The sequence below is a fragment of the Miniopterus natalensis genome, chromosome 4 (assembly GCF_054644295.1).
Source record: "Miniopterus natalensis isolate mMinNat1 chromosome 4, mMinNat1.hap1, whole genome shotgun sequence".
Taxonomy (NCBI): domain Eukaryota; kingdom Metazoa; phylum Chordata; class Mammalia; order Chiroptera; family Miniopteridae; genus Miniopterus; species Miniopterus natalensis.
The window spans coordinates 16,997,899-17,010,594 of NC_142084.1; the positions used below are offsets into that span (position 1 = coordinate 16,997,899).

At 55.1% G+C, this 12,696-nt stretch overlaps 1 protein-coding gene across 2 annotated transcripts in view; it reads right to left on the bottom strand.

Moving 5' to 3' along the window:
* Nucleotides 1-2,110: 2,110 nt before the first annotated feature.
* Nucleotides 2,111-12,696, bottom strand: part of CXXC5 (CXXC finger protein 5) — a 33,285-nt gene continuing 22,699 nt past the window's right edge. For both annotated transcript variants that reach the window (XM_087816339.1, XM_087816340.1), the window contains exons 2-3: nt 4,652-5,729; nt 2,111-3,142 (exon numbers count right to left, since the gene is read on the bottom strand). In XM_087816339.1, the coding sequence (XP_087672465.1) occupies nt 3,098-3,142; nt 4,652-5,569 (963 nt within the window). In that variant the 5' untranslated portion in view covers nt 5,570-5,729 and the 3' untranslated portion in view covers nt 2,111-3,097. The remainder of the gene's footprint in view (nt 3,143-4,651; nt 5,730-12,696) is intronic.

Sequence of the window (12,696 nt, forward strand, 5' to 3'; positions counted from 1 at the left end):
CCGGGGCTTGCGCGGGGGAAGGGGTGGCAAGTGGGAGGTGGGATGGCTAGGTTTTTAGGGAAGCCACACATCCTGAGTGGAAGGTAGGGGCCATCTTGGTGAGATTTAGGTGACTAGTTTTAAAATAGCAACACCAGCCCTGGCCAGTGTGGCTCAGTTGAATGTTGTCCCGGTTACCTTAAGGTTACCAGTTTGATTCCCAGTCAGGGCACCTGCCCAGGTTTCAGGTTCAGTCCTTGGTCGGGGTACATACAAGAGGGAATGGATAGCTGTTTCTCTCTCACATTAATGTTTCTCTCTCCCTCTCCCTCTCTAAAGTCAATAAAAACATATTTAAAAATAAACAAATAAAAATAAAATAGCAATACCAGCTGCCATTGACCAAGTGCTTAAGATGAGCCAGGCCCTTCCCTAAAGTGATCTCATTTCATCCGAAGGCAACTTTACGGGAGAGACCATTATTGTCCCCGTTTCCCAGGTGAAATAACTGAGGTTTCATCACGTGTTCAGCCTCACAGCTATTCCCACCCCTGCCTGGGCCTCCTCCAGGGGGGTCGACTTACCATTTCCACAAGGCAGAGTGCAAGAGGCTGAAGTTGGAAGAGGTGAGGGCCTTCAAGTTTAAGGCTTCTCTGTATGGGGGGGGGGGGGGTGCTAGGCTGTAAGTTGGCACACTACAAGGTACAGACTGGCTGAGTCATGGCACACCCCCCCCCTTGGGGCTGGCACTGGAGCCAGTCCACCCCACACCTAAGGGCTGGCCGAGGCCATCTGCAGCTTTTGTGTTGCCAGCAGCCAGGTGGGGGCAGGCAGGGGACTCCTGCCTGGGTGCCCCCTGCTGGCATGCTTCCCCCCCCCCAAGAGGATCCTCTCCACCCCGTTGAGGTTCTGAGGTGCTGCAGTTTGCCTTGTGCAGGGGGTGAGGGTGCCCCGCTGCAACACCTCCCCCAACTCCCCGCTGGACGCCCCCTTCGGCAGAGCCGCCTGGAGAGATCACAGGCAGCCACATGAAAGGGAATTTTTCCCAGGCAGAGATGGAGTTGAAAGCTGCCTCCCACCTCCTCCCCCTGCCCCTGCTGTGCCAGGCCAGGCTGCTGAGCTCCTGGTGCTGGAAAGGAGCTTGTGACACGCGGGAAGGGGTTGAGGGTCAGAACCCCCACCCAACATGGCAGCTTTTTACCCTCCCAGAAACAATGACAGAGAAGTCCCATCTCCCCCATCTCTCTGCCCACTCAGCTTCATAAGTTGCCCCTTTCGTCATCCCAAAAGCCCTCACCCACCTAAAGCCAGGCCGGACATCTTCAGGAAGTGCTTCCTCAAGTCTAGCCTCTGTCTCAGCCAGGCTCAAAGCAGCTGGGTGGGAAGCATGCCTCCCTGTCAGGTGGATAATATGCCTTATGCTGCAGGCCGGCCTCTGTGATATGCAGGGGCGTGGGGGGTATACAGCAGCACCCCTTCCTATTCGGGCTGCCCTGGCCTGCACCGTGTGGCCCTGTGGGTGATTTCCCCAGTCATCTGGCCTCAGGTCCCAGTAAACCTTGTGCCAACAAACTTGCTGTGGGTGGAGTCACAAGAGACAAAGCCAGGGTTGCCCTAGGCCACAGTCCAATAGCCCTCAGGCCTAAAGAGGGGTCCCTATGTGTGTGCTGGTTATAGCCAGGTCCCCATAAACCTGGGCTAAAACTGCTCCCTGGGGACTCACATCAGTGGTTGTGAGAGCACTAGATCCCTGCAAGTAAGAAGAGATAAGAACCTGAACAGGCAGCTCAGGCCCCACCCCCAGGACTGCTGGCTGCTTTGCACTGATCAGGTGCTGTTGACTTTAGGTAAATAGAGAAGGTGGCCCCAGGTGAATGAAGGTCCCTGGAGGTTCAGGTTCTGAGGTAGGGGGACAATCAGGCAAGCGAGGTGCTCTAGTATGGCCACTGCCAGGTTAATAGCATTTCTATTCTCTGTCATCCAGGCTGGCTGTTCCTGCTTGTCCCCCTTGTGGATCCAGAGGGCCTCACTTCCCAAGAGATCCCCCACTCTAAATGTCCCTGGGTGATTCTTCCTTCCAAAGGTGGCCCCAGACAATCCCTGCCCAGCAACAGCCCCAAAAACTGGAGAGCAAAAAGCCAGCAGTGCTTCGTGACACAAACATGCATTCGTTTTATTCACAAAACAGCCTGGTTTCCTAAAACAATACAAACAGCATGTTCATCAGCAGGAAGCTGGCCATGGGCACGGGGGCCCAGGCCGAGGGGGACCCCCTGTGCACCCACCCCCACTGGCAGGGGACCACGCAAAGAAGCCCTTTCTTCTGCCGCCATCAGCCAGGCCGGGGGAAAAAAGGACTTATTTTCTCTAAGGGAAGTAGCCATGATCATGATCAGAACTACCGAAACATGGGCTCCCCAGGTCTCAACGAATAAACAGAACTTTCATTTTTGCAAAATCATTGTTGGGGTAGGGGATCCCATTGTGGGGACTGTGGGCCTGGGCCTGGGGGAGTCTGCTCCCTCCCCCTCTGTGAGCGCCTCAAGGCAGCTCTGCCCACATGGATGGACACAGAGGGGCTTCAACACGGCGCCATCAACATTCTCTTTATAAACGTGAGTGGGTTCTCCAGGCAAACTATGCACTATTTCATGGTCAGAAAGAATCAAAGGAAGTTTAAATGAGGGTGGAGTTAAACTGTGCTAAATTACAGTAGTGCTTATTAGTAACTAGATTTCAAAAGGTTACAGAAATTTACATTCTCTACACAAAACTGCATCTCCTGCACAGACAACATCGACATCGACACAGGAAGGAAACTGATTGTCCATTCTTTGCCCAGGAAGTCTCGGTACTTTATAGATTCGTCTTTACCTCTTTTTTTGTTGTTCTTCCGAAAAAGCAGTTAAAATTTTTTTCTTTTCTTTTTATACTAGGGACGTGGAGATGTTAAAACGACAACAAAAAATATATATATAAAAACAGGAATGAAATCTGTGAGAGAATATTTTTGGTTCTAAAGATGGGTGCATCCGTTTGTCTTCGCCCGAATCCCTTGCCGGAGACCACACGAGCAGTGACATTGCACGGAGAGGGCAGCTTTGGGTTCCCGCCGCCGTCACTGAAACCACCGGAAGGCAGCTCCCGTCGGAAGCATCACCTTCTGGCGGGGGCGGGAGACAAAAACAAGGAGAGAGTTCAGTCAGGGTCCGGCTGGGTCTGGTGCAAAGATGTTCCCCGTGGACGGCCTCATGGTGGAGGGATGGGCATAGAGTAAAGGCAGCCACCCTGTGGAGTTCCTGCCATCTTGGCCAGGCCAGAGAAGGAGCCTTGACCCATGGGGTCGCTGAAGGGCCTGGAGCACCCTGAGGCCTCCTGAGCCACTGTGCCCAGGAAGCTTCCTTCCAGACAGAAGCACCCCTTCCCCTGGTCCAAAGGCCACAAGCGCCAGGCGGCTGTGGTGCACCTGGGAGCTGTGTGCTCGTTTCTGTCAAATGAGCGTGTAAGCGTGTGCTCTGGACACATATATGGATGTCCGCCTCGAGCTCTGCTACAGTGCGTAGCGTGTTTGGAGCTGTGGTAGAAAGGAAGGATGGATACTTGCTGTGTTTACTAAGAGGCTGTGTCTGTGTGCACTGGGCAGGGGTGTGTGCGTGTGTGTGTGTGTCTACAATAGACGAGAGTGCATATAGGTGTGTTCTCTGGGCAGGAGAGCAGATATATGAGGTTGGGGGCTCAGGGGGTGGGGAGCCACATTGAGATGCTGTTATTGTTTTCCTACCATTCTGGACATTTGCATCAAGCCCACTTGTAAAGGGGTGGGGACGGGGCAGGGACAGTAGGCAGAAAAGATGCTTTTGTACCCAGGCCTGGCACCATAGCTAGGCTGCCACAGCTGGGGGGGGGGGGGGGCGGGCACGGGGACAGGCCCAGCCATTAGGTGGAGAGAAAGCAATGGGAACCATTTGGCCTTCTTTAAGTCAATCCCATAGTGGACAGGCCTTGGCCACACCCCAGGCTCATCCCCTAGCTCAAGGCCCATTGGATCCCTGGCCATTAGCTTTACAACCAGAGTGATCTTGGGGCCTCAAGGCACCCCAAATATGTCAGCAAGGTGCCTAGGCCCAGGATTTTTCCAGGCCTCAGAGCAGGGCTGTTAGCACTGGAGCTGCTCTATCCTTGAGTGGCCTTGGGGGAAAAGGCTAGGCTCTGAAGGGACAAGTGAAAGGGCTACCTTTCAAAGCCACAGGGTCCACAGGACAGAACCCTGTCAAATGGGACAGGGGAGAGTCCCAGAATCTTAGGTCACAGACGGGAAGCTTTAGGACATGTCTGAAATTCGGAAGCTTGGGATGTGTATGGAAATCTCAAAAACTGACCCAGAACTCCAGGAGGGTGTTCAGAATGCTGGGGGCCTGGCTAGGAATGCTAAGCCCCTGCCTGCAGTTTGATGCTTGCCTTGCAAACTACAACCTAATAGGATGTCAGGATGTGGCTCTGATTTGGGGGGCAGTGAACTGGTGTCTCAAAGGCTGGTCTAGAACCCCAGAGCCCAGGGACTGGCTGGGCATCCCCCAGACCCTCACCCAGGCAGGAAAGGTGGGGCTGGGGGTGGGTTTGGACTGCCAGACAGACACAAGAGCCCACACACCTCCCTCTAAGGCGCCGTTACCTCCAGAGCAGCGGAAGGCTTCTTTTTGAGTTCCTCACATTTTCTGAATTTGCAAATCTGATGGCCAGTCTTTCGGTTCCTACAACTGCTGCACTGCTCACAGTTGATGCGCCGCCGGCAGGGCGGGCACATGCCACAGCGTTTCCGCTTCTTCTTGCCTGAGCTGATGGCGGAGGCCAGCTCGCCCTGCATGGGGTACTCGGCCAGGCCCGCCATGTGCAGCGCGCTCTCAGCCAGGAACACGCCTGCTGGGGTCATGATGAAGAGGCCTGGATTGATGGGGAAGGCGCCCAGGTAGGGGAAGTCGGACTGGCCATTGAGGGCTTCAGCACCTGCCACGGCCTCCATGTCAGGGAGGCCCGCGCTCGCCTCGCTCATCAGCGGTAGGTGCTCCTGCACCACGCGCTTCAGCATCTCCGTGGACTGCGCAAACTGCTGCAGAGTCAGCTGTCCTTCAGCTGCCAGCTCCGTGGCCCGCTCGGCCTTGCTCAGCAGGCTGGCCACAGCACCACTTTTGTGCTTTGAGGTAGGGTTGCTTTTGTCCACAGCCATGGCTGCGGCCAGGTCGTGCCCGTTGGCTAACAGGGAGGCAGCGGCTGCAGCCGCAGCAGCCTTTTCAGCAGACTCCCCGCTCATCATGCTGCCACCGCCACTGCCCCCGCTGCCCCCAAAGGAAGAATAGTGGGAGAGAGGGCGGGAGCGGCGCAGGCTCTTGTTGAGGGGTTCACTGATGATGCCGCTTTTGTTCCGACGTTCCGGGGGTGGTGCATCATCCGCCACTGAGGACGGTGCAGCAGTGGCCACCGCTGCACTCTTGTCGGCCACTCCTGCCTTTGGGCCACTGCCGCTGCTACCATTGGTGTTGTTGCTACTGCTACTGCCGCCGGTGTCCTGGGAGCCACTGCTGAGGCTCGACATGGTGGGGCCGAGGCCCAGACCCCACTGCCGGGGGAGCCTGCCAACTACAGGGGGTCCTCAGACAAGTGCTGAGCCCTGCTGCCCACAACAGAGATGCCTGGTGGGCTTCGATGCTCAGGGCAGGCACATGGTCAGGTGTCCACGTGGAAGTGTCTTCACTCTGTCAGGACAAGAGGATACAGGATCAGGGCAGCAGTAAACATCTTTACCACCACCACCACCACCACCACCACCAACAACTATATTGCCATTATAACAACCACAAGCCTGACTAGGTATTTAATAAGTGCCAGCCCCCCAGCCACCATCACCCCCATTAGGATTTTCTATCTCAGTTAAGACTCACAAGAACCCTACAAAGTAGTGACTATGTAAGACCCTATTTTATAAATGAGGAATACAAGATTTAAGAGAATTGACCAGCCCATGAATCTATCAAGTGGCTCAGCCCGCTCTCCACAGCCAGAACTACCTTGCTAGGATCTGGGAGACCTGATGGAGGCAGGCAGTCCTTCCTAGGCTGAAAGGAGAGAGCTGGAGATGCTTATTAAGCTTGGGGGGGGGGGTAATAAAGTCACCTTCTGCTTCCTAATCTTCCTTCCCTGACCCAACTACGGAGAAGAGGAGTCGGAAGAGCCTCTGAAGGGTAGACCAACAGAAGGTGTAGACCAAAAAGTGTGGGAAGCTGCCCCTGGATTCTTATTTGATATTCCTATCACACACCAATTATCTCAAGGCTCTGGCAAGTCCTGCAGGTAAAGGAAACAGCTTCCTTTTGTCTAACAGTTTGCAAAACAGAGCTCAGAAACCTTATTTCAAGGAGCATGTATCCTCCTGCTACAGGACAGGCAGGATACTATGCCAGAGGACAAGCTGTCGCCTGCAAGAATGGGGGACACGCTTGTGCACACAGTGGCACACTTCCTTCTCACTCTCAAACCTCAGACCCCACTCTTGTCTCTACTTAGGCCTCACTGCTGAGTTCCAGTCTGGCTCCCAGATCGACCTGGGCTGTGGGCAGGAGGGACCTCTGGCTGGTACAAGTTGGAACTGAGGGTAGGTGTGACCCTTCCCAGGACAGAGCCTGTTCTGCTCAGGCCTCAAGACTAAGGCACATGAGCAGCCAGGCTCCTTGGCCAGGAGCTCTGGGAGGAACTGTTCCAGATGGAGCGGAGTGGCAGTTTCCTCATCAGCGCTGGCTCTCTAGCATTCCTTCCCTGTCTGCTTGCCTTGGCCCAGCAACCCCAGGAAAGAGGCGGGAGGACAGGGCCCAGCCTGAGCAGCTGGTGGATCAAGGGGGAGGCACACATCTGGCTGGGCCTGCCCCACCCTGGGCTTGGGGGCGGCACACACTGCATCTTTGTCCCCAGGCAACCCCACCATCTCCCAGTCATAGGACTCAGCCTGTCCCAGGAGGTCATCTAGTCCAACACTCTGCACACATAGAGAGGGAAATTAAGGCCCAGAGCAGGCAAGGCCCCTGCCCCAAGACTGCTAAGGAGTGGTAACAAAAGAGGAGCAAGGGTAGGAAAGGGAAACACTATCTCCAGCAGGGATCAGCAGAAAGCCGGGCACTCTTGCCCTGCCCCCGTGGGCACCAGCCCACCTAGGTTCCTTTCTAGTGAAAGTAGATGAATGGTGAGGAAGAGCTGGGCAAGCTGGCAGATTCCACCAGGACAAACCCAAGAGGGCCTGTCCAGACTGGGCTTCAGATGTCACAGACGTCAGAGTTGTAGTAAGACGAAGAGGGTCATATATCCCTAAGGATAGCTTTGCTCCACCCTACCTCCTAAGGGCCAAGCCCAGGCTAGCTCTTCAGCCTCTCCCCTCAGAGATCAGTATCCCTCCAGGCACCAGTGACCCTGGCTAGGTGTTGGGGACTAGGGCCAGTGAGATCAGGCCCAGAGATCATCACCCCAAGCCAACTTACCCAGCCCCTGCCCAATTCAGCTCAACTACCCAGCCCTGCACTACATTCCTAGCAGCCCCAGACAGGAGAAGGCAGGCGCCCGCGGGTTGGAGAGCTGGGGAGGGGAGCAGTCTGTGCCCTAGCCCCTGTGTGCGTCCCCCGCCTCTGCGGCCTGCTGGCTGGTGGCAGAAATCGATAGCGGCATTAACTCTGCTCTTGCTCTACTCCCCCCTCCCTCCTCCCAGCTCCAGGATCTGGCTCTGCGTGCGGGGCTGGCAGGTCAATTAGAAGTCAGCTCCCTCCGACACAGCACGGCCTGCGTTCAGGGCTGGTGCTCTGGCTGAACCTCCCTGCTTTGTCTCCATCCTGAGTCTCTTGTGGTGGGGACCAAACCTCATGTTCTGTTCCTCTGTGGCCCTCTCTTTGAATCTTCCATTTTTCTGTCCATCCTCAGGGATTACCCTCTCCCAGCCCCTCAGATCCTGGGACATGCTGAGCTCAGAACCAGAGAACGTGATATGTCATTGAACAGGTGCTTCGGGCAGAAGACTGGTTTCTTAGCCACACAAATTAAATGTGGGGGGTACACAAGGGTGGCTGGAATGCAGGTAACTGTCCTCAAACCCCAGAGTGGGCAGATATCAACACTTAGTCCCCAAGTCCTGGTCTCTGAGATGTTCCAAATCTATCCCTATACGTGGCTCATCTTCTTCTTCAGACCCTGGAAAAAGCTGATGCCCTGGTCCCAGTGGACCCCTGACCACAGAACCCGTTCACCCTACTCATAAGAGAAGACTGTCTCCCAGGCCCCAGCCTTCTACTGCAGGGCACACAGCAACCCTTCCCAGGCCAGGAAGGGCCTGGCAGTGCCAAGGCAGCAGGGGAGGAGCTGGGGCTGCGTTGAAGCGGAGCGGGAATGAGCGGGAGGGAAAGCTGGCGGGCAGGCGGGCGGCGGCGGGCGCATCCATCATCGGCCCTGCCAGGAACGCATCCAGCCCCCAAAAAGAAATACTGCGCCTGAGGAGGGACAACAAAGGGCTCCGTTTCATCAGCAATGTGGAGCCAGCGCCCCGCCGCCCCGCCAGGCGCGGTCAGCCCACAAAGGACCCCTTTGTCCATGCAGGAGCCGGGCCGGCCGAGAGCTGGGACCAGGGGCTGACGGGCGGGACAGAGCCCAGGGAGCGGGGGCTGGGGGGGGAACCAGTCTTACAGAACTGGGGGGCAAAGGGGGACATGGGCGAAGAAGAACAGAGACAGGTGGTGGGGACAGAGGATCATGAGACAGAGAACCCGAGGGGTGGGTCAGAGAAAGGGGGACTTGGAGAGGACAGGGCAAAGGGTCAAGGCTAGAGGACACAGCATCATGGGAAGCAGAGTCTGGGGGGCAAGACTCAGAGGGACCTAGGGCACCAACCCGGGTCCAAGAGACATGGAAACAGAGCTCCTGAGGAGAGAATCCCAGACTCAGGGACCTAGGGACCAAGAGAAAGCAACAGGGCATACCCACAGGAGAGGAAGGCAGAGGGAGAGTCTTGGGGGAGACCAGATGAGACCCACCTCCTTAGGGTCCCAGCCCACTCTGGCCCAAGGTCTCAGGGAAGGCCATGGGGCCCAACTTTTTGTAGGTTCAAGTTTACCGGTTGGGCTAAGAGAGGGAGAGCCAAAGCTGGGGCCACCCCCTGCCTCTACCCCAGACTGTGGTCAGCCCCAGAAGGCGTGGACTCTGCCCCAAATGACACTCAGGCTCCCTTAACTAACTAACCCTATCAGCCAGCATTTATTGAGCACCTACTGTGTCCCAGGCCCCGTGCTCTCACGCTTCATATTCTTCTCTCCCGCCTTGACTCCTCCCCCAAACCTGGGAAATAGGAACTATTAACCAATTTTAGAGATGAGGAAATGAAGACTCAGAGAGGTTCGAGCTGTCAGGACAAGGTCAAACAACTGGTGCTCTTTGGGGCAGAACTTGAACCCAGAGCTCAAGCGTCAGCTGACCCCCTGCTCTGGTGAACGCCTTTCCTCACCTGGGTAACTGACGGAGTAGCCCAGAGCAAGGTGACCCATCTACCCTGAGACTGCCTCCAACCCCCCAGAGTTGTTACCGTGCCTGTCACCTTTACGTGGTCAGGGGGCGAGCTGTCACAGACCCCAGGGGAGTACCCCCACCTGGGGGGCTTGGAAATACCCAGGCAGGAACCCAGAAGCTGGGCCAGTGACATCATAATGCCAGCTGACAATGAGGTCACCAGAAGTGGTAGCTATGCCTTCATCCCATCTTCAGCCCCAGAGGAGCCAGCATTCACCCCCAGAAGGGCTCTGTCTTCAGCCTCTCAAGCCAGACAGCAGGGGGTGAGGCACTGCGGCACTATAGGGTGGGATGGTACTGTCTGCATGGGGGGCATGGGGAAGAACAGAGGCAGGTGGTGGGGATAGAGGATCATAAGACAAAGAACCTGAAGGGTGGGCTCTCTGGCACACAGGTGGCCCAGTGGGATGTTCTAGATGTTCAGTTTCACATAGCCCCACAACCTGCCCAAGAGCAGCCCCATAGCCTGTGCTACTAACAGACCTTGTGGAGAAGTGCAGGGAGCTGGGCCACCCAATGTGAAACTAGAGCAGGAAGAGGAACCAAATGGGGATGGAATGAAGGGCCTTCTTGGAGGAAGGGGCCACTAGCCTGTGAGTTAAGGATAAGGAGAGGTTACCAGGGGGACACAAGCCTGAAAGGGTTCCTAAGAAATGGAGAAGTGGGTGCAAGGTGTGGCTGTGAGGTTGGCAGGGTCTTAACAGTGCAGGGCCTTGAGACAAAAGACAGAATTTTTTTTAATTTTTTTTTTTTTTACTGATTTACTGATATAGTTAACATACAATAAAATGCAGCCATTTATAAGTGGCTGAATAATTCAATACTTTTAGTAAATTTACAAAGTTGTACCATTACCACTACCAAAGGCAGAATGTGAACAAGGTCCTTACTTCTTTGCTGGCTGGAACAGCCTCCTAGCCATCCCTCCGGCTAAGGTAATACGCCTCCTGGAGGAGGCTGCATTTCAGTGGGGCCTTCAGGACCCTCAGGCACTAGTGCGGGGGAGCCAGACCTGCCATAGCCTGGGCAGGCCAGCTTTGCAGACTTGCATACCCTGGCTCATCACACCCTTCCCTCACAGTTCCATGCTCACTCCTGACATCCCTGCTCCGCTCCCTTACACTCCTCCACCCACCTTGGTGGGCTGGTCTCCTTGGCCTCCAAGGGAGGTGAGATGGACAGACTGATGGAAGGCTGGCCAGTGGTGGCAGGCAGCACAGACCACAGGCTACAGTGGTTGAACTGAGCTGAGCAATTGGGAGTGTGTGTGTGGGGGGGTTCCCATCTCTGATTTCCATGATTCAGCCTGGGGAGTTTCCAGAGGGAACAAAAGCCCCACTCAGGCCCAAGGAGATGCACATGGGACACTGGTCTTGGAGGCTAGGAGAAGTGCAGACCTGGCCGGAGAACACAGAGCACATATCCAGCTACGGATGGACACACATACAAGGACACATGGACCACTGCTAGCACCCAGCAGATGGCCTGGGGTGGGACATACCCTGAATACCACTAGAGTCTCCCCAAGACTACTACCTACAAATTGACTGCCAAGGATAGAATGGGGGGCTGCAATCATGTTTCCTGGACTCCATACCCTCTGACTCTCTTACACTCCTCCTTCCAAGGCAGGCACAACACCCTTGTCTAGGGACTGAAACATGGCTGTTCTCCCTTACAGAACTCCCCAAAATAGCTAGAAGAGGGGATCAGTCCATTTCATGGATAGGAAAACTGAGGCCCAGGCAGGAGGTATTCCCTGACCTGGGGCTCTAGGGAGTGAGATAAAGAACCTAGGACACCTCTGATAAAGACAAGGCCTTCCTCAACAGCCAGGTTCCTTCTCTGGGAAAGTCAAAGGATGAGCAGGGCCCTTCCATTTCAGTGTGACCTTGGCATATAGCTAAGCCAGTTTCCTCATCTGTAACACAGGGCCGTGAAGATAAGAGACAACATGTGTGAAGGCCTTCCTATGTGCCAAACACTGTTCATATTTTTTCCATTGCTTTTTCAGAGAGGAAGAGAGAGAGAGAGAGACAGAGAGAGAGAGAGAGAGAGAGAGAGATGTGAGAGAGACACATTGATTGGTTGCCTCCCGCTCACACCCCCGGAGGCAAGCCTGCAACCAAGGTACGTGCCCTTGGCCCGAATTGAACCCAGGACCCTTCAGTCTGCAGGCCGATGCTCCAACCACTGAGCAAAACTGGATAGGGCAATGCTCTCCCCATTTAAAACTTCCTGGACCTTAGCTAACGTTTCGGAAAGTGGTGATGTCTGAGTCGACACCAACCTGGGATCAGAGCCCACACTTACTTACGGCCTCCCTCCTGGTGGGACTCACTATGGGGCAAGCCAGGGAAGGCTAGCTCAGATATTTGGGCCAAAGAATTGGGGGGATCTGTCCTTTTGGGGCTTGGAGGTGTGTGTGACAACTGGCTAGGGGACTGGAGTCCTGAGGTCTAGGTTTGTGCCTCCATCCTTTCCCTTCCTGTTTCAAATCCTAGGAGTGCCCCAGAGAGCCTAAATTCACCTTTGATGTGACCTGCAACTAGGGAAACTGAGGTCTAGAGAGAGGGTTTGGGGCAGATCATAGGATTGTGACCAAGCCCAGATGATGAGGCTTATTGGGGTGAGCAGCATGGGGCCCCATCTGCCTCCATCTTCCCAGATGACTTGATGATGGCAGGCACTAATACTGAGTGCTCATTCTCTGCCAGGTACTAAGCATTTTACATGCATTTTTTTCTCAATGAATTCTTTTTATAAGTCTAGTATTATTATTCCCATTTACAGATGAGGCAACTGAGGCTCAGGGAAGTAAAGTCACCTGCCTAAGGTCACAAGGTCAATTAGTGGCAGAGCCAGAGCTTGAAACAAGGTCTGTGTGACTACAGGGCCTGGCTCTCCAACACTAGCCAAAGGCTCTGAGGCACACGGAGGGAGGGATTTTGGCTGTTCAGCTTCAGTCTAGGGGAACCGTCTAAGTTTCCCATGGGTCCTGGCTCTCAGGCTCTGGTCAAAACACGTTAGGGCACTGTTGCAGAAAAGTCTGCAGCTGTACCCTAAGGCCCAGGAAAACACAAGGGGAAGGGGCTGCGGGTGGGCCGGACGGGCCAGGCTGGGCCAGAGCTC